Source organism: Sus scrofa, chromosome 1, assembly GCF_000003025.6.
Source record: "Sus scrofa isolate TJ Tabasco breed Duroc chromosome 1, Sscrofa11.1, whole genome shotgun sequence".
In the NCBI taxonomy this organism is placed as follows: domain Eukaryota; kingdom Metazoa; phylum Chordata; class Mammalia; order Artiodactyla; family Suidae; genus Sus; species Sus scrofa.
Window position 1 is genome coordinate 60936729 of NC_010443.5, and position 20776 is coordinate 60957504.

The window sequence follows — 20776 nt, forward strand, 5'->3', positions numbered from 1 at the left end:
TATTAAAAAATTCCCAACTTTACATTTATGATATTTCAGTAGTGAAATTGTCACCTACTTGTATTCATTTCCCCAACAGGAAATGTCAAATATAAAACTATATTAGTATTCAAATTCAAAGTCATATAGCATGCAATATTTAAACTATTGTTTCAAGAAAAGTAGGAAAATAAACTAATAAGCATGTGGTAATGTATTTTATTTGTAAAACTTGACCAGAAAGTTAATTTACTTAAATGAACTGTAAAATATTAATATTTACCTTTAAAGTCATTCTTAGAAAACCAACAAGACTGACAAATTAGTAATATATTATAATTCAGAAATGGCTTGTGATAATATGTAAATGCTACGATTTTATGATACATATCATCAAAAGTCCTCAAATACAGCAAAGAATCTATTAACATGTTCAGCTTTTATTCAACCCAACTTGAGTTTATGACTAGACAATGAGTTACATAGTTTCCCGGGTCAGTTAGCTGCTCATAATCTGTTTGAATGACACTTAGCCAAATATAACCAAATTCATCCATGTGGACAAGCAGATTCTTAGTCTCTTAATTAGGTTAAAATTATTAAAAGAAGTAAAACTAGTAATAGCATCAACCAAAAAATGAAAATTTCCAAAGATAAATGTGCTCATTTTAACAATTCCCTAGTTAGAAGAAACTAAGGTTAATTATTAGGAAGGACTATATCTCAAGAATTCCTTTTCTAGTTCCAAGAACAACTATATGATTTTGTTCTATATATGAAAAGTCAACTTTACTACCAATGAAACTCAGTTGATTTTAATTTTTACTTAAAAATTGACTCCTGATGGAAAAATTTCAACATAACCAATGTATAAATAACAAATAGTGAAATAAATGCATTTAAGGCAATTTTTGTTTTATTATCTCACTAAGAGACTGCTATGATTTCTACAAATGACACCATTGGGAAAGAAGTCTTAATTTGGCTAACATGCTTTTATGGTATGCTTGTGAAATTACTTCCAGACACTTATGTCTTAATAACATTTTATTTCCAGTTAGCTATTTAACCACATGTAAGCCAATCCACTTCATATATGGAATATATTGTCAATCATCATTTTCTAATATTATCTGTTCATTCCTACAGATATCTAGGGTTACTAGTTAATTCATACTTTGAACAGATAAAATGTCCATTTCAGTTCAAGATAACATACACGATCACACTTTATCATTTTGTGGATTATATGGATGAAATATTACAAATCACATATCAATTTACTTCTCTTTAGAAATAAAAAAATCCTCTATCTCTGTTTTAATTGATGGATGGTACAAAAATGAGCCATATCTGTCATTGGCAAGAAAAGTTTTTCATTTTTTTATTGTGAATATTTTCCTATGATGTACATTATTTTACTCATGGAAATGACTTTACTTTTAAGAAAAGCATGACATTCATACTTAAGCATATTTTTTATACTCAATCTGTAAAACAACTGCAATTTTTTCATAGCTTTGTCTGACCTGTACAGATAAGTGCAATATGATCTTAGGCATCTCTCAAATATTAATTTACTAGGAAATCTAAATGCTTTAAACAGATTTGCTTTGTTCACATTTTGCATCCTTAAACTAATTTCCAGTTTATGACATATTGATTTCATTATGTTCTTAGACTCCAAAAATCCCTTTCTGATCTTCATTCCTCTCTTTGCAAAGTTTGCTACACTTTTTATATGCGCAGTTACACTTCATGAACTTTGATTCCAGACTTTTCATTGTACAGAAGATTAACTTAAGTAACAACGGGGTACACTGCCCTTTCTTGGAAACTTCTTCCTTATTTAGGGATGAAGAACATGCCCTTTCTCACAATTAAAACAAGAATTGAAGACATAGAAACATAAACACTAAATTTAAGTAATATATCTTTCTGGATACCTGACACATAATGGTCAGAATTTTTTTAGGATGTACTTATATTTTCATAGATTTTTATTGGAGAGTGGTAACTCACTGTAACAGATTTTTACTGTAATAGTGCAGTGCTCTGCTATCACTTCTGATTAATAACAACAAATAGAACATAATACAAATTTTAAAGAATCCAAACAATATTTTACATCAAATTTTATGCTAAACTATTGAGCATATTACATTTTTAGGTATCAAATATATATTGAATGATGCTAAAACTTTTTTCAAAAGAGGGAAACAGATTCACATAATTCATTTAAGATTTATACACAACCTACCTGGTGATTATATTAAAGGATTATAAAGTAACTAAAGAGGTTTAAGTGAGTTTGTGAAAGCATGTTCTCTGTAATTAGTTAACATTTATAGCCTGGAACATATAGTATGGTCCCACTCACAATAAGAACTTAAAAGAGCAGGGTTAAAGAGATTTTTTTTTTAATCCATTTTTCTAAAGTTCTAACTATCCTACTCAAAGACTTAATGTCTCATTATAAAACAAAAGATATTGAAGAAGATATTTAAAATCAAAACAGCTTAAATATGAAGAATGTGAATAATTCCACTGGGGATGGGGGATGGTTTTATTTCTTACTTTAAAAAATAAAGTAAATAAAGTGTGATATTTTATGAGAAGCCCTTACCCCATTGGGTGGAGAGGAAATCCATTCCAACTCTGTTTGTTGTGCTTTAGAATCCAGCAGTAGTACTGAAAAAGAAAGTTGCATTTCTACATGTTAGATGAAAATCATAAACATGCTTTTATAAAAGTCATTAAAGTGGATCTCATTTTAAAAATAATTATCATTTATGATTTAAAACATATAAAGGTATTTACATTAAAGAATGACAAAATGTATACCCACCTGATAGAAATATATTCCACTTTCTTTGGGAAAAAAGATATTAGAATATAAACAATATGTTTTTAATGAAAATATTAAGATAAATTTAAAATTCAAAAGTAGCATGAAAGCAAGAGTAAAAAAAATGTGGTGTATACTGATTCCATAGTATTATATAAAGAATTTTGTAAACCACTGAATGCTCCAAACTGTCAAATATAACAACATGAATACAATAAAAGTATAATTCCATATTACTCTTCAGCCAGTCATTAATTTGTAATATTCTGCCAAAAGTATTTCCTAATGCCTTTTGAGAACTGGAATTTTTTTTTTTAATTTTCCACACACAGTGTCTCTCTTAAGCCAAGATGAATACAATTAAAAACTATATTAAGCAATGTTATCATGAGAAAAATAAATTGTCTATTATTTACAAGATAAATTTCTGAGTTAGTCAAACATCTGTTTTCAATATTTCTATTTTTTCAATTTCCAAATATTTCAAAGCATTTAGCTAATTCTCAAAATGGTATATTTAAACTTTGACTTCACTTTTAAAAACAGTTGTAGTCCACTTTTATGCTACCATAAAGCATAATGCAATTAACTTCGTATTTATAGAAATATAATAAATGCTCCTGATGGTATTAATACATTCAAATGACATGCATTAATATAACTATACTTCAAATTTGATATATTTTATTGCTTTTTAAGACAACCACCTTCCTAAAGCATGTATTCTTTGCTCAAGCTGGTTTCAGTTACATGAGTTTTTACTCTTTAAAAATATTTTTCCGACTGTATAGCATTTAAACAAATGTATCAATTAGTCCAGAAATTATGGTGAATACATTTTAAAGTATGTAAATGTGCTTACCTTCAACCTCAGTAAAATGTTAAATTTGGACTTACATGAAGTACATGCTTAAACTTTTCAATGATCAATGGAGGAAAAAATACTTTTTAAGTAATGATATTTGTTTTGCTAAGAAAACAAAGAACAGTTGATATGTGTTCAACTCCTTTATGCTAATCAAGGTTATTATTCCCTATAACTGAAAATAGATATAGAAACATTTTCCTTTACCAAAATATTTTATTCTTGAGACTCCCAGGGAGACCATGACAGCACAAACCTTGGCCACAAACACTTGATTCCCTTTCAAACAATAATCATTTTTAAAAGCCACACTTTTAAAATACCAAGTTGTATTTTGAACTAGGAATATCAATAAATGTTTGGTCTACTGAATTTATATGAAGTAATTTGTAAAGTTTATTTTGTTTTTGTCCTCAACGTGAACAAACTACTGAGTTCCAGATATTTCCTGTTGAGATGATTTTTATTTTATTATCATTATTTTTTTCGTTCGGTCTTCTGCACTGATAAGAGACACGTGAATTTTAAATCCAGCAGACCTTCTTGAATCTTTTTTGAGGGTGAAATAAACACTGTGATGATTGCTTACTGCACAGCCTGAGGTGGGAGCCAGGGATCCTGGCGGGGCAGTGATGGCAAACAAGAAAGAAGCACGAAAAATAAAAACAAAAGGGAAATGGGCCCCTGACCATGAACCAGCTCTAAAGTATCAGCGCCTCTGCTCTCTGGACCAGCCCGAAAGTGAGCGCTTTCGCCTTCCCGCTCAGAGCACGGAGTGCCAGGCTCCCTTCGCGCCCGCGGAGGCGTAGCCCAGCAGCCGACCCGACCCCCGGGGCGCGCTGGCCTGGGCCGGAGGACTCTGCGTCCGACGCGCAAGCCGGGGCGGGGGAGTTGCGGGGGCGGGGGTGTCGGGAGCGAGAAGCCAGGGCGCGCCCTGATAAGCCAGCTCCCAACCCGGCTGGCAACCGCGAGCGGGCAGCAGGGACCGGGGCGGGGCCGTCGGCGGGGCGTGGCGGGGCTGCCAGACCCACGCGCCCGCCGAGAGGAGCGTCCATTACGCATCCGTCCTCCGCCAGACCTGGGCACTCCAGGGAGCTTGTGGCGCCCGGGCTCCAAAAGGAGCCGGGAGGAGGAGAAAGGCTTTCAGGAAGCTTCTCCTCAGAGGGAGCAGGAAAAACAGCGGCTGCATTTCGCCTCCAAGCGTCAGATTCTAACTTATACGTGCGCTCCCTGTATCGGGAACTAACCTCCCGGAAAGAACGTGTGCTGGAAAAGTGGAGGAAGGGGGTCCTTCATATTCCTCTAACAGTCCCCATCCGCCCTGGGAGGCCAGGCACCTGCTTCAGTCGCTTCCCAGCGCTAGCCCCTGGGTGCCACGGCCTCGGGGCTTTTCGGCTCCCAGAACCGCAGTCCTAGACCGCCGCTGCGCGCCGGGAGCGTGGCCACAAAGAAGAGGAGCGCATTGGCCACCCTGCGCACCTTTTAAATGGCTCACTTCTGCCTGCAAAGAATGCAGCCTTCTAAAATCAGAATCCTCTCCACGTATCTCGCATCCAGAAGCAAACCATTCTGACTGCAGAAACCTCTCCCCCTAGTGATGCAGTTATTTATAGCTCAAACTCCTGCCGGTGTCTGCTCCAGCTAGAGCGCAGGATTTCGCCCCGGCTGTGCAAACTTTTCCTCGGGTCCCGCTATTCCGGAGGATCAATACAGGGTCTCAGGATTGAGTGTACCTAATCGCAAATGTCATGAGAGTAGAAATGTGGTTTTGGTATGGCTATGTGTTTCAAGCAGATACGGGCTCATCTGCAAACGCGAAACTGAGAGAGAGGAGTTAAGGTTTTCCCTGAATGGGTTCAGCATCAACACAGGTTGCAGATGTGAAAACTGGAGTCAGGAGGTCAGCTTGGATCAAGGAGTGGGACATGGCGTTTGGGTGTGTGTGGGGGGGGGGGGTGAATGACGGAAGAGGGATGCATGAAGGTAATTTTAAAAAGCAGCACTAAATCACTAAGTTTTCAGGGACAGACGAGGCGAGTATCGATACGTATCCACACCCGATCACCACCATGACCCAAATCTGACAACAAATTCCTCCTTCACACTTCAGGAACAAATAATTATTCGTATTCTGCTTTTAAAGTCGGAAAATCAACCCTAGACTTAGAGCCTGGAAAATACGGAGGAAGGCGGGTAGATTGTGACACTGGTCAGAAGCGAGACGTTTCCATTGACAGAATTTATTTTTCCCCAGCTCCAACTACAGGCACCGAAAGGTATTTTACCTTCTGTCAATGGTTCAAAGGAGAAGGGGGGGGGGGGGAAGCCACATATAGTGGTATCTGGCTGCTCAACTGAATCCTGCTCTCATCTACCAGAACTAGCCCTCGGGGTCCAAGTCTTTTGCAAGGTTCGGCCACTCGGACTCCTCAAATCCCGGACTGTGGGGCAGAGGTTTCGGGACTTCTTGTCGCCCAGGCAGCATCTTGTTATCAATTGCATAGCCCCAACCGGCTCCCAGCCTCCCCCGCCTGGCCAAGCCCGCTGGGCTGCCGCTGTCCCCGTGGCCGCTGGGACCCGCGCAGCGCGCGCTGAATGGAGATGTCTCCGGCCCGCCGGGCGCGGGGCGCGCGCCGCTCGCTGCTTCACCTCCACGGCGTTATTGTTCCGCGCCGGCGGCCGAGCGCCAACCGCAGGCCCGCGCCTGCTCCTCCGACGCAGTGAGCACTTTATTAGTAACCCGAACGTTCGGAGCTCACACGAGTCAGGGCCCCTTTGGGAAGGCTCTGGACCTCAGCCGCTTTGCCGGCGGGCTGGCCAAGACACTAGAGGCTGCACTCTCCAGTCTCCGACCAACTCCGACTGCAGCTTAACCTCAGAGAGACAAACGGCGAGAAGAGAAGGAGAGGGCGAGAAGAGAAGGAGAGAGCTAGAGGAAGAGCTCTGAACCGCCCGGAGTCCCAGAGAAAGAGCTTGCCGGCAGTTTCCTCTCCCCCGCCCCCGCCCCCTTGCTCACGCCCTCCGGACAGTCTGCACCAGAAATCCCGCTCCCGTCGGTTGGACCGCCTCGGGCGCAGGGCTGCAGGCGGCTCGGAGCAGCCCCGCTAGCCACCCGCCAGCCAGGAGCAGCCGGAGCGGTGAGGGGGCGGGGAGCCGGCGGGGGAGGGTCGCCCCGCGCCGGAGGCGCGGCCCGTAGCCCGGCGGACCAGCGGGCTCTTGCAGGTAGACAGCTAAATAAATAAGTCAGAACAAACTTTGCTTTCCCATCACCTTACCTTCCTTTGCAGCCTGCGCCTCCCCGGTATGTGCAAAGCGGAGCAGCCAGATGTAGCATAAAATAATCCATGAAGGGTGCCGAGTTTGAAAAACCATGGTGCATGAGCAGGTTTTATCGTAGGTTTCAGTTGAGTCGTAGCTTTTTAAATGCTGTTTGCTCCGAAGTGTTGTTTTTTTTTAATTTTTTATTGCGCTCCACGCATCGCTTCCCCTTCTCGATCTCCGGCCGGCTGTTCCACGTTTAGCTTTTTTAATTTTTTTCCCCCTCCTTTCGTTCCCACCGTGTTTGCTGCCTGCAAGTCTCCGACTGCAGACCGGCCGCTTGCTCCACACTCCAATAATATCAATTAGGGGGAGGGGGCGGGGCTCCGAATCCAGAGCCTCCGCCACTTGGGCTGAGTGGCAGGCGCAGCCGGCCTGCCAGGCAGCGATTCCCAGGGCCTAGGGGCGGGTCCTCGTGAAAAGGCCGCCCCGGCCACGGGGGCGGGGTTCGGGGCGCGGGCCAATCCGCGGCGAGCGGAGTCAGGTTGCGGGTCCAGGATTCCCTCCAGGTTCTGAGCTCCGGGCCACCGCTGGATGCTCCAAGAAGGAGAACGTGGATGGTAGCCGAGGTGCGTGCTGCTATAAACACTTTGTTTTTAGCAACTGCAGCTTTCGTGGAGCAGAATCAATCCGAAAGTAACGCTCCCAATTTATAGTCGTGTATAAGCGGTACTCCTCACGGTCTTTAAGCAACCAGAGGCGATGCAAGCCATCTCTCAGCTACCAAGCATGCAGCCGGGACAGTGAAATGAACTGTGCCTTTAAGTAAAGTGCCTTTTACTTTTTTGTTGTTACTATCTCCGCGGGTCGAGTAACTTTGTTCTTTTTCTTTTTTGAAGGGTTACTACTTCTCTTTCTCTGTTACTCCAAAGGTAGTCAGCTCTAGTCACCATCATTCTCTGGAAGAATAAAAGTAACTAAATGTATTGTGTTCAAACAATGTTTCCTAGAGTTTGCAACAAGCTCTGGCAAAAGATGTGAAGGAAAAGGGAGTGAAAAAAGGAAGTCTTTTGTTTTACGTGCCCCCTTACCCCCGACCTATCATTTAACAATAGTTGGTTGGATGAAGTAGGACCTTAAGAGAGAAACTTCGGAAGGTTCCGCATCATTTTTCTTACATGTTTATCATTTTCTGAGATTTTCCTTTTCCTAAGATTGCCCCACTTTGATCGTTTTCTATTTCGCTGAATAAATTGCATTTAATTTTAAAGAATGCTACCAGGCATTAAATTAAAATTAAAAGCAAGACCTCTTTCGCAAATATTGACTACTTTTCAATAATTATTCCAAATTATCTTTCAAAGGCAAACTAAGAATAAAAAAACGTAACCAACGTCTCCAGTTGATTTAGTCTGACTAAAATACTGAAGACAACTCCTTAGGGGAATGCCTTTATTGTTAGGCAGTTTTGGACACTTTGCAATTCAAGAGATGGGTGATACAGTAAGAGGAAAAATAGTTTAACTTTAACTGCCAAATAATAAAATCCAAAGATCACAAAGAGTCACTTGATCATATTTTTAAGAGGAGCTTCATTTTCTTCCCGTCCTGTATTTCTTCTCTTAAAAAAAAAAAAAATTCTGTCATTCATGGTTTGCCTTTATTTATGAGAGGCAAAAAGTTTGACCTCCCCTTAGACTCCAAACGTTTGCTACCCTTTCTGTCTGGAAATGTTAAGTAAATTGAGTTGTTTTGGGTATTTATAGCAAAGACTTCAGAGATCACAGATCTTATTATTTATTTTATGGAAAATTGTCTGCTGTAGTTTTTACTTGCCTAATGCAATTACGAAAAAGAGAGAAATGAGATTTCCTTCCCCTCTAACCTTTCTTTGGGTCTGTAGTTTATTTCTTAAATGTTACTTGTTCCTAGCCATTACACCTATTAAATATTTTAGAAATTATACCTAAAAGCATCTTAAGTGCCCTTTAAAGGATGCATAGAAAATGTAAACTGCCTAATAGATTAACCTTGAAAAGAGACAAAAAGATGTAGAGTGCACTTGTTACAGAGATCAAGCAGTATTTAACCAAACAGATTGTAAGGTAAAACATTAGAACTAAAAACATAAATCCCTACACATAGTAAAAATTGTAAGGTAAAACATTAGAACTAAAAACATAAATCCCTACACATAGGCAATAAAGCTATTAATCTCACAAACTCACATATATTAAACCACGCTAATAGTTAAAAAAATTCTCCAGGATTTCCACACTTTCCCCAGGGTCTCATCCCCACTTCTTAGAATGACACCAAGGTAGCCTTTAAAGTTTAAAATATTCCTTTCATCTATTGAATGACTAATACTCAGTGATGTGAATACAAATACTTTTCCATTAAACCAGAAACCGTAGAAGTAACATCCTTCACTCTGATAAGTGTAGGTGGTATAAGGAGCTCACTTATTGGGTTCCTTTCTCTATCAGATACAGGGGCATGTTCAGCCTCGCTTTTATTTTTAGAGACCAGAGGCTTCACATTAAATGCACATGTGCCAGACTGCTGACAGTTTTTCCTGCAGAGTTGCACAATGATACTCATTTTTAGTTTTAACAACCTTCTCTTCTTTCTTTTGTATCTAGGTATATTGATGTCATGGAATTCAAATAAAAGTGAATGACTTAGTCAAGAAAACTGCATTATACTGTATTATACAGTATATATTTTAACAAATTGGCATTGGACTGCATTTGACTTAACTGCAAAGCTTATAAACTTCTTTGCACATGAAGCTATTGAAATTTTTTAAGAAAGTTCATAAAACTTGTATTTTAAAATAACTTTAATAGTTAATTTCTTTATATCACTTTACGATGGTTTATTTTAGCTTCTTACCTATGATTTGTGCATATTAGCTCTAAAGCAAATTTTAGAAAAGTAAATCTGTGTGTATATAAAATGAATTAAATATCATTTTTGTGAGCAATACCAAATGGTGTCTATACAACCAACACATATGAGTTAAAGCAGAAATTCTGAAAACTGTTTTTTTTTATTTTTATGTATTCATTGTGAAATGCACTTGATAGAATAACCTACTTATGTTTAAGCAATTTTAAATAAATGGAGAAAAGAGACCAAAACTTTAGAATTACTATGTATAGACCTTCTTCCAAAACATCTGTCATAATTGTATAGCATAATGATGAAAAATGCCAATTTTGAGATGCAAAGAAGACATATTTTTTTATCTAATTGCTAATAATCACACATAACTGTACATATATGAAAATAAGTGTACACATTCAAGTTACACATTCCAAATGAGGGTTTAGCAGTTATCTTCATTTAACTTGCTTTAACACTAATACTTACTTCACTTTTAATCTCTGGGGAAATTCTTGATTTTCAGAAAGAAATAGTCACTTAGAACTAAATTCTAACAACTTCAGGGAATAAGCTCAGTGAATTTTCACATAAAATCGTGTGTGTGTGTGTGTGTGTGTGTGTGTGTGTGTGTGTATTAACCCAGCCTTTAGAAGGTAAAGGAAGACCCTGAGATTTCAGTATGTTACAAATCCAAGGCTGCCAAACTAAATAATTAACCACAACGAAATCAAAGGGCTGTTTCGGAACCTACTACTTTTGCATACATTCACAGCTGGTAAATGTGAAAATGCAAGTTCATCACAGAAAAAGGGGTAATTTAAACTGAATTAGAAAAGGTACTATGCAGAAGAAACTGATAATAAACAGAAAGGAAACATTAGGTCTCAGTTAATAGATACTACAGAAAATTGGGTTCTCTGTGATTTCAGTCAAAATGTAAACAATCTTTCCACTGTGCAGGAAAATCACTTACATATTTACATTAGCATGATTTATGTGGCATATATAAAATATTTATTTGCAGTCCAATGTGAAAAATGTACACAAGTTAAGCTCAGAAAAATATAGTAATAATTTTACTTATTCTTAAAAATTTCAGATTTAGCCAGCAATATAGGAAGTCAGAGGTCAGGAATCAAATAAGTCAAGACTGTATTTTGCGCATTAATAAAAGTTCGTTCACTTTTATATGGTCATATAAATTGGTGATGTTTAGGAGATTACAGTTATAATTCTTTAACTGCAAGTACTGAGTCAGTTCAAGACAGGTTAACAAAAATACCATTTATATGAAAATTATGAATCCAGTTGAATAAGATGTCACTGAAATTTTCTGATCACCTAAAATATCCAAATTGTTAAATCAAATAACTTATTGACTAATATTCAAAGATCTACTAAATATAGCATAGAAATATGACACATTATACTCAAAATCACTTAAAGCATATCCAATGTGCTTAACATTTTTTTTTTTTTCAAATTTGATTTTGCCTGAGGAGGCTCTTCTTTTCCATCACTTAAACTTCATTTTGCTATAAATCACCAGCATGGATAGGAAGAAGCTTAAATTATGCAAATTACATCTACATGTTTTCGTGGTTTCTCATTTTGCAATTTTTTAGCTCTTCAAACCCGTTGAATTTTCAGGTATCAAGGAGATAATTCAATGACCACCAGGGGGCATCAGGATTTCTGGGTGTCCTAGCCAACAAACTCCACACTGAATGAGGATGAGGTAATTATGAAATCATATACATATATAATTATGTATATATATATTTGTATATAACTTTATATATATATATATATATATAATTAATACATATTTATCCCTTTCACTCTTTTAGGTTTCTTGTACTCTTTACATATACCAGCCTACTAAAGGCCTTTGTAAATATTTGTGAGATGTTCTATAATCAATTTCAGTTTATTCAGGCCATAGTTAACTGAAGGGGCTCCAGAGGCACCTTAGAAGGTGAACTATATTGCAGAAAAGCTCTCTCCAGTTCTTGTAAACCAAACAGCTGAGGGAGTTCCCATTGTGGCTCAGCAGTAACTAATCCCTGGGGTATCCATGAAGATGCAGGTTAAATTCTTGGCCTCGCTCATGGTGTTAGTGATCTGGGGTTGCCATTAGCTGTGGTGTAGGTCGTAGACATGACTCGGATCCTGCGTTGCTGTGGCTGTGGCGTAGGCTGGCAGCTGCAGCTGTGATTTGACCCCTAGCCTGGGACCTTCCATTTGCCACATGTGCGGCCCTAAAAAATAAATAAATAAAAATAAACCAAACATCTGAGGAACTCTGACTCTCCAAATAGACCTCAGATAGTCTATTCCTTATTTTCCACCCACTTTACTCCCAGAATCTTTTATCCTGGAAACAGAGCCAGTCTGAGCTTGATGTTCCCCTGGACTTGACAGTTCTGAGTTTTTAACGATCCTGTGACATTCCTAGAACCCTTTAGCTTGAGAAACATTTTATAGACCACTTCTCCCTGCTAGTCATCTGCCATGGTTAATACTAAAAGCAAAATTCTGTCAAAATCTTCCTGGTAACTTTCAAGAAAATCTAAGGAAAGGTCTGAACAATAGTAATTTTAAGCTTCAAAGTAACTTAGAATCAGAGTTTCTGGGTAAGAGGGAAATGAATTCATGAATTGTGTGCTGTAAAATTATAATGCTGTGGACACTTTTCCCACTGACTACAGGTGGAATTCTGTATACTGCCAAATGTAGTGCCTTACCCCACCCCTTAACGTGGCCTATAGTACATTCTCTGATTGTCTGTGGAGAAAGAGAGCACATTTGTATGACACAAGGACCCTCCTGAGAGGAAAGGTATTTTATGTCCCTAACCCAATCCCATTTGAATTTCAACATTGGTAGAAGCTTCAAAATATTAAAATGGCTCTGACTGAGCTCAAGTACCTCAAAGAAGTACTCACTGTAAAGGAAGGAAAAATCTGGGCTAAAAATGTGCTGGGTGAAATATGCCTAAGGCAGCAGACCTCTGAGCCCAGCGACCCAGGTATGGTGTTAGTACTAATTATTTAAAAGAGCTATACTGTTGTAGCTCAGATGTGAAGGGACACTAGAGAGCAAGGCATCTCTGTAGCAAATCTGTGTGGAGCTAGGTTTCAAAACAACAGTATGGCTGTGAGGAAAAATGAAGTCACTAGTGGACCAAACATATGAGCCTTTGGGAAGAGATCTGAACCCTTTGAACTGATTGTACTTCTTGGAGTTTTCAGACAATTCTGGAGAGAAGAAAGTCTTAAGAAGGAGATGCTAGATTCTTCCTTAAGTTGAAAAAGCCAAATTAAAAGATGGTGACTATATTTCTTCTTGATGTGAATCAAATTGTTTACAGATTCACAATCTAAAAAACATAATATTTCAGAAAAAATACTGACAGAAACCTCAGAAATAGGATTTTCAAGTATTAATAAATATTTAGAAAGGCACAGAGGGCATATGCACATGAATAAAGCATAGCCCAATACTCACAAGACCTAACACCATCAGGATTCCTTTGTGACTCATGTTTCCTTTTAGAAACAGGGAGATCATATGTTGAGAGAAATAGGTTACTAGCCAGTTTTACTCAGTGTGGATTTCAGCCATGTCAACAACGATGATGTCTTCAGAGTCACACTTTGACCATAAATTGCGAGCTGACTCAATGCACAATAAGGATTTTATCATCTGGCTTGTCCAAAGGTGTTTTCTTTTACTCTCTCTGCACTCAGATCAGATTTTTTAAAAATTCATGAAAATTTATACTCCATCTCAGATTCCATGAGGTAACTATTATCATTGTTTGGTTTTATAGATGCATTGCTTTAGCTAAAGCTACAAAGTTAACCTGGAACATTCTCTAGTTGATTTTAGATTGATGAAATGACTGAGGTCAATCTCAGTTTAATTAAGTATTTTAACATCTGATCGTCACTCTCTCAGCAGTCTTTTTTCTGGCAAGCTGTGATAGCAAGGTGCGTGAAACTAAAGATGTGAAAAACATGACAGAAACTTGCCTCATTTAAGGCTAGATATGACCATAAAAGACAAAACCCACTTTATCTACCTCACAAGTATGGGGAAAGAAAATTTATCCTGCATACCAATAAATACAGACAAGACCCCTTATGAGAGTTCTCTCAGATCTCAACTTGGGTTTAGTATTTCTATACTAATCACACCTCTGTATTTATTTTAACAATTTATCGTATATTACATATACTTTTGAGTTAAACTTTTGAGGGAACAATTACCTTCTAAACTTTAATAAAATTATACTGTGATAACATGCATATCCTCAGGTACTTTTGGAAAACTGTTCAGTGAATCATCTTTTTTTTTCCTATTTTTTTTTTTTTTTTTTGCTTTTTAGAGCTGCATTTGTGGTATATGGAAGTTACTGGGCTAGGGGTCAATCAGTTCCACACCATAGCCACAGCAACCGGTGTCTGTGACCTACACCGCAGCTCACGGCAATGGCAGATCCTTATCCCACAAGCAAGAGCTCATCACATTTTAAATGGTAGTTATGTCCATTTTAGAGAATAACACCTATGATTCAATAGATTATACTTGTTCCCAAGGCTGTACAACAGGATGGTGAAGGATACTGAACAAAAAGGAAAAAAAGCAGTTACAAGCTTGGGATCAATGTTAGAGTACCATGTATTTGAATATCTCAAAATACAATAAATATTTTATAAAAATTCCTCTATATTTACCCAGTTATCTTTAATAAAACTTAAAACTTAAAGATCTACATTGGACTAGAAATGTTATATAAATTTTAGCATTATAGATTATATATATATAAAGTTCTTTAAAGTTTTATATGAAATTTGAATATGATAGTGTATATTTTTATACAATTGTGCAAAATGTAGAATTTTGATTTCCTCATATTTCATAGAGATTAGCATGGAATATATTCTCTAGTAATATTTGGTTTTCAAAATTTAATTTTTTTTACAGCTTATTATTATAAAGGATTTATCCTAATGTTAAAAATAAATGCTAATCAGAGTTCCTGCTAAAAGGCGCAATGGATTAAGGATCTGGCATTGCTGGAGCTGTGGCATAGGTTGCACCTGTGGCTTGGATTTGATCCTGGGCCTCCTGGACTTAGAAAATTCCATATATCCTGGGTGTGGCAGAAAAAAAAAAAAAGTAAATGCTTATGACATCACATTTGTTTACTTAAAGATACATAATTGGAATAATGAACACAGATCCAGAAATAATCACCTTTTTAGATACACATATAATACATGATTTCCAAGATCTACTTGGCTCACAGACTTAGCATATTTCTCCTTATCTAGTAGCAGTCAATTGGCTTCCACGTTATTCTCTATCCTAAGCTTAGCCTTTGGAAGGCAGAGTTTAAGTAGTACTAGTCACGTACTAGGAACACCAGTGTTTCATTCTTGAATCAAGGTCTGTGTCTGGTTTCCTAAATCTGGTCCTCAAATGCCTGTCTAGGCCCAGAAGTGAATCCCTTAAGGAAACTTCTCACTACCCAGTGTGTCTAATGGGCTCCCTGTCCTGGAACCTGGGCCTATGCCTAAGACCTCTTAGGCCTTGATACTTGCTGATCCACCATCTTGATGTGGACTACCTGCCCTCTGCCTGGATATTAACTGCTCTTCAGTGTCTGTCTTTGTCTTCCACCCACTATTTTTTTTCTAAATTTGTCTGATGCCAACTATTTACATGTAGGAACATTTTTCCTGTCAAACTATTTCTTGGCAAATACACCACTTGCCTTTCTAGATGACTTCATCACCTACAGATCTGAATATTTCCCATAGTAAGCCAGGGTGTATCCTATCCCAGCCTTCACCCCTTCCCCTTTACTACATTCTTCTACATCCAGCCTGCAATGTCTCTGCCACATCACGAGATACTATAGAATGTGCTCTTCCTTGGGTTATGAAACCTCATATTGAAATTACTATACTTAGTAGAATAAAGCCTGATTTTACAGTCATCTCTTTTTTTTTTTTTTTTTTTTTTAATTTTATGGCCACACCCACAGTATATGGAAGTTCCTGGGCCAGGGAGGGAATCCTAGCCTCACTGGTGACCTACAACACTGGATCCTTTTAACCCACAGCTCCTGGACCTGAGCCGCTGCAGTGACATTCTTAACCCACTGTGCCACAGTGGGAACTCTCCCAGTCATCTCTTCTTTTGGTCCTTCTTTCTCCCTCCTTTGATCTTTCCCTCTTTTATTTATTTCTTTCCTCCATTCATCACATATAAAGCACATTATACAGTTTAGCCTTTGGCTAGTTTCTGGTTCCAAAAATGAATAAGAAATGGTCTCCCTTGTGGTCTTAAAGAAATGTTTATTGATAAAACCCAGCATTCTTATATGCTTCCTGATCTCAAAACAAAAAAAAATTTTTTTTCAGTTTTTCACCCTTGAGTGGGATGTTGGCTATGAGTTTTACTTATGTGGCTTTAATCATGTCATGGTAATTTCCTTCAAACCAAGTTTACTGGGTTTGTTTTGTTGTTGTTATGTTTTAATAAGGAAAGGGTGCTGAATTTTTTTCCTGCATTGAGATGAACATATTTTTCCCCCTTCATTCTATTAATGTGGTGCATTACATCTTTGCATTTTCCTAAGTTGAAGCATTCTTACATTCCAGGAAGAAACCCCACTTGTTCATGGTATATAATTCTCTATATAGACATAAATTTAATTATGCAAATAGATAAATATATGCTCCCAATCTCATCTCAGTCTTTCCTGAAGCCTGGTAGGGTGGCAGGTGATGGCCAGGACACAACTCTGAACCACAGAGGTTCATGCCTTCTAAATTGGTCATGATTATTTTTACTACAAATCACATTATTATTGTTTTATAACAGTCAATGACTGCCTGACTTAGACATCACTCAACTATTTCTTGCCCTCTGTGTCTCTAACAGTTAGCTCCTTCCTTCTGGGATTCATTCACTTCTTCCTTAAATATGTCCTTTCGCGCTCTCAATGAGAGCCTGAGAGGGGCAAAATCTCTTAGTCTTTTTTATCCGAAAGTGTTATTTTGCTTTTTTTATTTTATTTCTTAAATTGTATTTATTTATTTGCTTTTATTCTTGAATGAGAGTTTAGAATGAAAAATACAGGGACCACCTTTGTGGTCCTTGGCGTCTGAAGATGTGATTTCCTCGTGTTCTGAGCTGGATTGTGATTGCTGACTGGTTGGCTGTCTTGTCCCATTGTTGCCTGCTTTCCCTCCTCTGTGACAATGTCCCCGATTGTCTTTAATATTCTACAAGTCCATTACTGTAGGGCAAGATTCGAGTTTGTTTGTTTGTTTGTTTTTTGTCTTTTCGCCATTTCTAGGACCACTCCCACAGCATATGGAGGTTCCCAGGCTAGGGGTCCAATCAGAGATGTAGCTGCCGGCCTACACCAGAGCCACAGCAATGCGGGATCCGAGCTGCGTCTGCTACCTAAACCACAGCTCACAGCAACACCGGATCCTTAACCCACTGAGCAAGGCCAGGGATTGAACCCTCAACCTCATGGTTCCTAGTCGGATTCGTTAACCACTGAGCCATGAAGGGAACTCCTTGAGTTTGTTTTTATTTTTCATGTTCGGGACTTGAAATCTAAATATCTGTGTTTTCCAATAATTCAAAAAGTCTTCAAATCCTGTATCTTCACCACTTCTTCCATTTCTCACCCCCAAATACCAATCTGCATTAGGTTTTTTTGTACTTCAAGAGTCTCATTGTACTTGCCCTCTTTTTGTTTTTCATCATTTTATCTCTGTAACATTCTGGTTTATTAATTCTCTCTTCAACCCAGGTTAACTTGCTATCTAATCCATCCAATAGAATCCTATTTTCCATGGCATTGTTTTGTTTTATTTTGTTTTTATTTTAGAAAATTTTTTATCTTATTTTGTTTTTCTAATATTCCTATCATTTTTTTCTTATCTTATTCATTTATGGTTCCAATATGATCTTTTAGTTCTTTAACCAGTTTTCAGGAATTTCTTTTATAGTTTTATCAAATTTTTCTGTTTTATGAAGGTCTTGGGTTTCTAGTGCCCCCATTCATAGTAGGGCTGACTCCTTCACAGTGAGATCAGGGCATGTTTTGGTGACCATAGATACTTTCTTGCTTTGGCTTTTGATGTATGTATATTTCTTTTTGGTCATATTAAGAACATGTCTACCTATTTCCATTTTTGTCAATTGCTATTTTGGTTTTTAATCAGAAAAGGATATTGGATTTTCTCAAATGTATTTTCAGGCCCTGTTGAGATGAACATATATTATTCTTCTTAATTATCATTTCCTTCATGTTCCTCTTGACTCAAAACTTCACATATCACTCTAGTTAAAACAAAATGTCTCCCACTGCTCACCTCTACACCTTCCTCTGTTTTATTTATATCCATGATACTTATAATCAGGTGCCAGCAGCCTGAATCATAGGCTGTCTTATTTCATTTGGGCCGCTATAACAAATACCAGAGACTGAGTGGCATATAAACAACAGAAATTTATTTCTTACAGTTTTACATGCTGGGAAATCCCAAGTTCAAAGTGCATGCAGATTTGGTGTCTGGTGAGGGTCCACTTTCTGGTTCATAGATAGCCATCTTTTCACTGTGTTCCCACATATCAGAAAGGACAAGAGGGCACTCTCAGGCACACTTACCCCATTTATAAGGACTCTACCTTCATGACCTAATCAGTTCCCAAACACCCCACCTCCCAATATCATTGCCTCAGGGGTTGATTTCAATATATGAATTTGAGAGGATATGAATATTCAGTTGCAAGCACAGGCTTAGTAATTTTTCCCCTCGGGGGATGCTCTTTCTTCTTCAGCCAGAGCCCAGACAACAAAGCTTCCTCAATGAGTAGAATGTTTTCCAGTCCACCTCCTCTTAGGGGCACAATCCACCAACAGACTTGGCTGTGTATGTGTGTCTCCATCCATGATCCCTGCCTCTCCTCCCATAAAAAGGCTGTGAAACTCAGTCACTCACCTGGCTCTGTGGACAAACAGGAGGACCCCCATGTGGAAGTTGAAACATTGGATCACACACTTGGTGCCTGATTTACCCCTCCCTCTTCACTTTGCAGGCCTTTCCCTTCTCCCTTCTGAACTTGGCCAGGCCATCACATGCCTGGGTGTTTGTAACATAAGGGTGTGTCCACTGTCTGGTCTACATCTTGCCCAGACCAGGAGCTGTCACATCCCTAGCAGCTGCAGTCTCCCTTCTTAACAATGATAAAATACATACCTAGGCCTCTGTGGGGTTTTTTAATGTATTTTTTAAAAAATACTTTCTGTAAATTAAACAAAACAAAGCAGAAACCCTCTCCGGATGGCCATTGTTTCTTTTAAAGTCTCCTTTTAAAAATAAAGAATTCTGGGAAGATGGCAGTTGTTATGGAAGCATAGTTTGTGTCTTCCAGATTCCCCGCATAACACTGTAAGGGGGACAAGGGGTGGTGGTTCAGATCTCCTGTCAGGTGCACTGAGTTAAAAGATCCAGCATAGCGGAAGCTTTTGCATGGCTACAGCTGTGGCTAGGATCCCATCCCTGGCCCAAGACCTTCCATACTCAAAGGGTGTGGCAAAAACAAAACAAAACAGAGACAACATTTACAAAAAGACTAGATGACAGGTATCCCCCATCACCCGAACATAAGTGGGTGCACAACAGTCGTGAAACCTGCTGGGGTATCACAGTTAAGTAAGGGGAAAATAGAAGCAACAGTGTAGACACCAGAGGGCACTGAGCATGCTCAGTACAGTATCAGAGAGAGCGGATATACCCGCCCCCTTCCCAGGAGATCCCCACGCATGCGCGAGTTCAGGGGCCAGATGAGGACCCAGAGGAGAGCTCTGAGCTGGTGTGGTGCTGAAGCTGACGAAAATCTGCAGCAGAAACGTGGAAGAACTTAGCTAACTCCACCGGTAAGCGAGGCCGAGGTCCAAAGTAAGGTGTGCATGACTTTGAATTCTTACACTGGGTCGCCAGGACTCCATTGCCCACAAAGGACATCAACTATACAGAGTGGAATGAAAAGTAAGTACGTTGGGAACAGTGAAGACTAAGGGTGGAGAAATGCCGACTCTAGGCTGGAACCAGGAGAGACGAAACCAAAGCACTGGCCTCAGGCACGGGCACAAAATTTCGGGGGCACCAAACAACTCAGAAATCAAGATAAATGAGATTTTAATGCAATAATTTTTCAAAATGCAATTTTAATGCCAAAAGTTCTTGATGAGCAAAATAGCAAACTTTTAGATAAAACCATTAAGTCTGATGCTGAGCCATCTGGAGCCTTGAGGCAAAAGGAGAAATCAGTAATCCTGATCCTGTCTTTATTGCAATGTTTTAGGAGTGTTCCAGAACTCTCTTGGAGGACTCTTTTACTAAAGAACCAGCTTCAGAAATCAAGGTAAAGAGATATGTAGTAAGGATTAGTGTGAGTAATAAATATATAGTTACCTGTAGAATTAAGATTAAATGAGGGTTAAAAAGAAGAGATTATAGTGTATAGTTGATATGGATTTGGGTCCTTGGACTTGAATCAGTTGAAATTGATAAAAGACCAGGTGGGGAATTCAGGCAGAGCTTTATTGGGACTGGTCCTGCAGGAGGAGCAAAAACAAGTAACAGGTGCCCTTGCTTACTCTCCAAGGAGAGTGGGTTGGTTCCTTAAATGGGATGTAGGTATGAGAGGATCTGTAGGTTGGGCTGGAGGGGTGGCTTAGGTGGTGCTGTGTGCCAGGATCATGACCAGTACCCTGCTTTTGCTCTCAGCACTTCAGAAGTGGCAGTTGGTTTGTGGCCTTTTGGTATCTTGTTCATAATTGCTGGGACTGCTCCTACATGCACTTATGTGTAGTCTCTTATAGTTCCTTT

The 20776-nt window shown here is 38.8% G+C and overlaps 1 protein-coding gene and 1 long non-coding RNA gene across 10 annotated transcripts in view; one reads left to right on the forward strand and one right to left on the reverse strand.

The window, feature by feature from the left end:
• EPHA7 (EPH receptor A7) overlaps positions 1–7364 on the reverse strand; it is a 172526-nt gene extending 165162 nt beyond the window's left edge. For 2 of the 6 annotated variants that reach the window (XM_021090161.1, XM_005659302.3), the window contains exons 1-2: positions 6968–7331; positions 2606–2670 (exon numbers count right to left, since the gene is read on the reverse strand). In XM_021090161.1, the coding sequence (XP_020945820.1) occupies positions 2606–2670; positions 6968–7064 (162 nt within the window). In that variant the 5' untranslated portion in view covers positions 7065–7331. Of the gene's footprint in view, positions 1–2605; positions 2671–6967 lie in introns of all 6 variants that reach the window. The other 4 variants (XM_005659300.3, XM_003480289.4, XM_005659303.3 and 1 more) reach the window with 3 other exon arrangements.
• Positions 19506–20776, forward strand: part of LOC106508897 — a 150233-nt gene continuing 148962 nt past the window's right edge. For all 4 annotated transcript variants that reach the window (XR_002343608.1, XR_001306016.2, XR_002343593.1 and 1 more), the window contains exons 1-2: positions 19506–19933; positions 20250–20309. This is a non-coding gene — a long non-coding RNA (uncharacterized LOC106508897). The remainder of the gene's footprint in view (positions 19934–20249; positions 20310–20776) is intronic.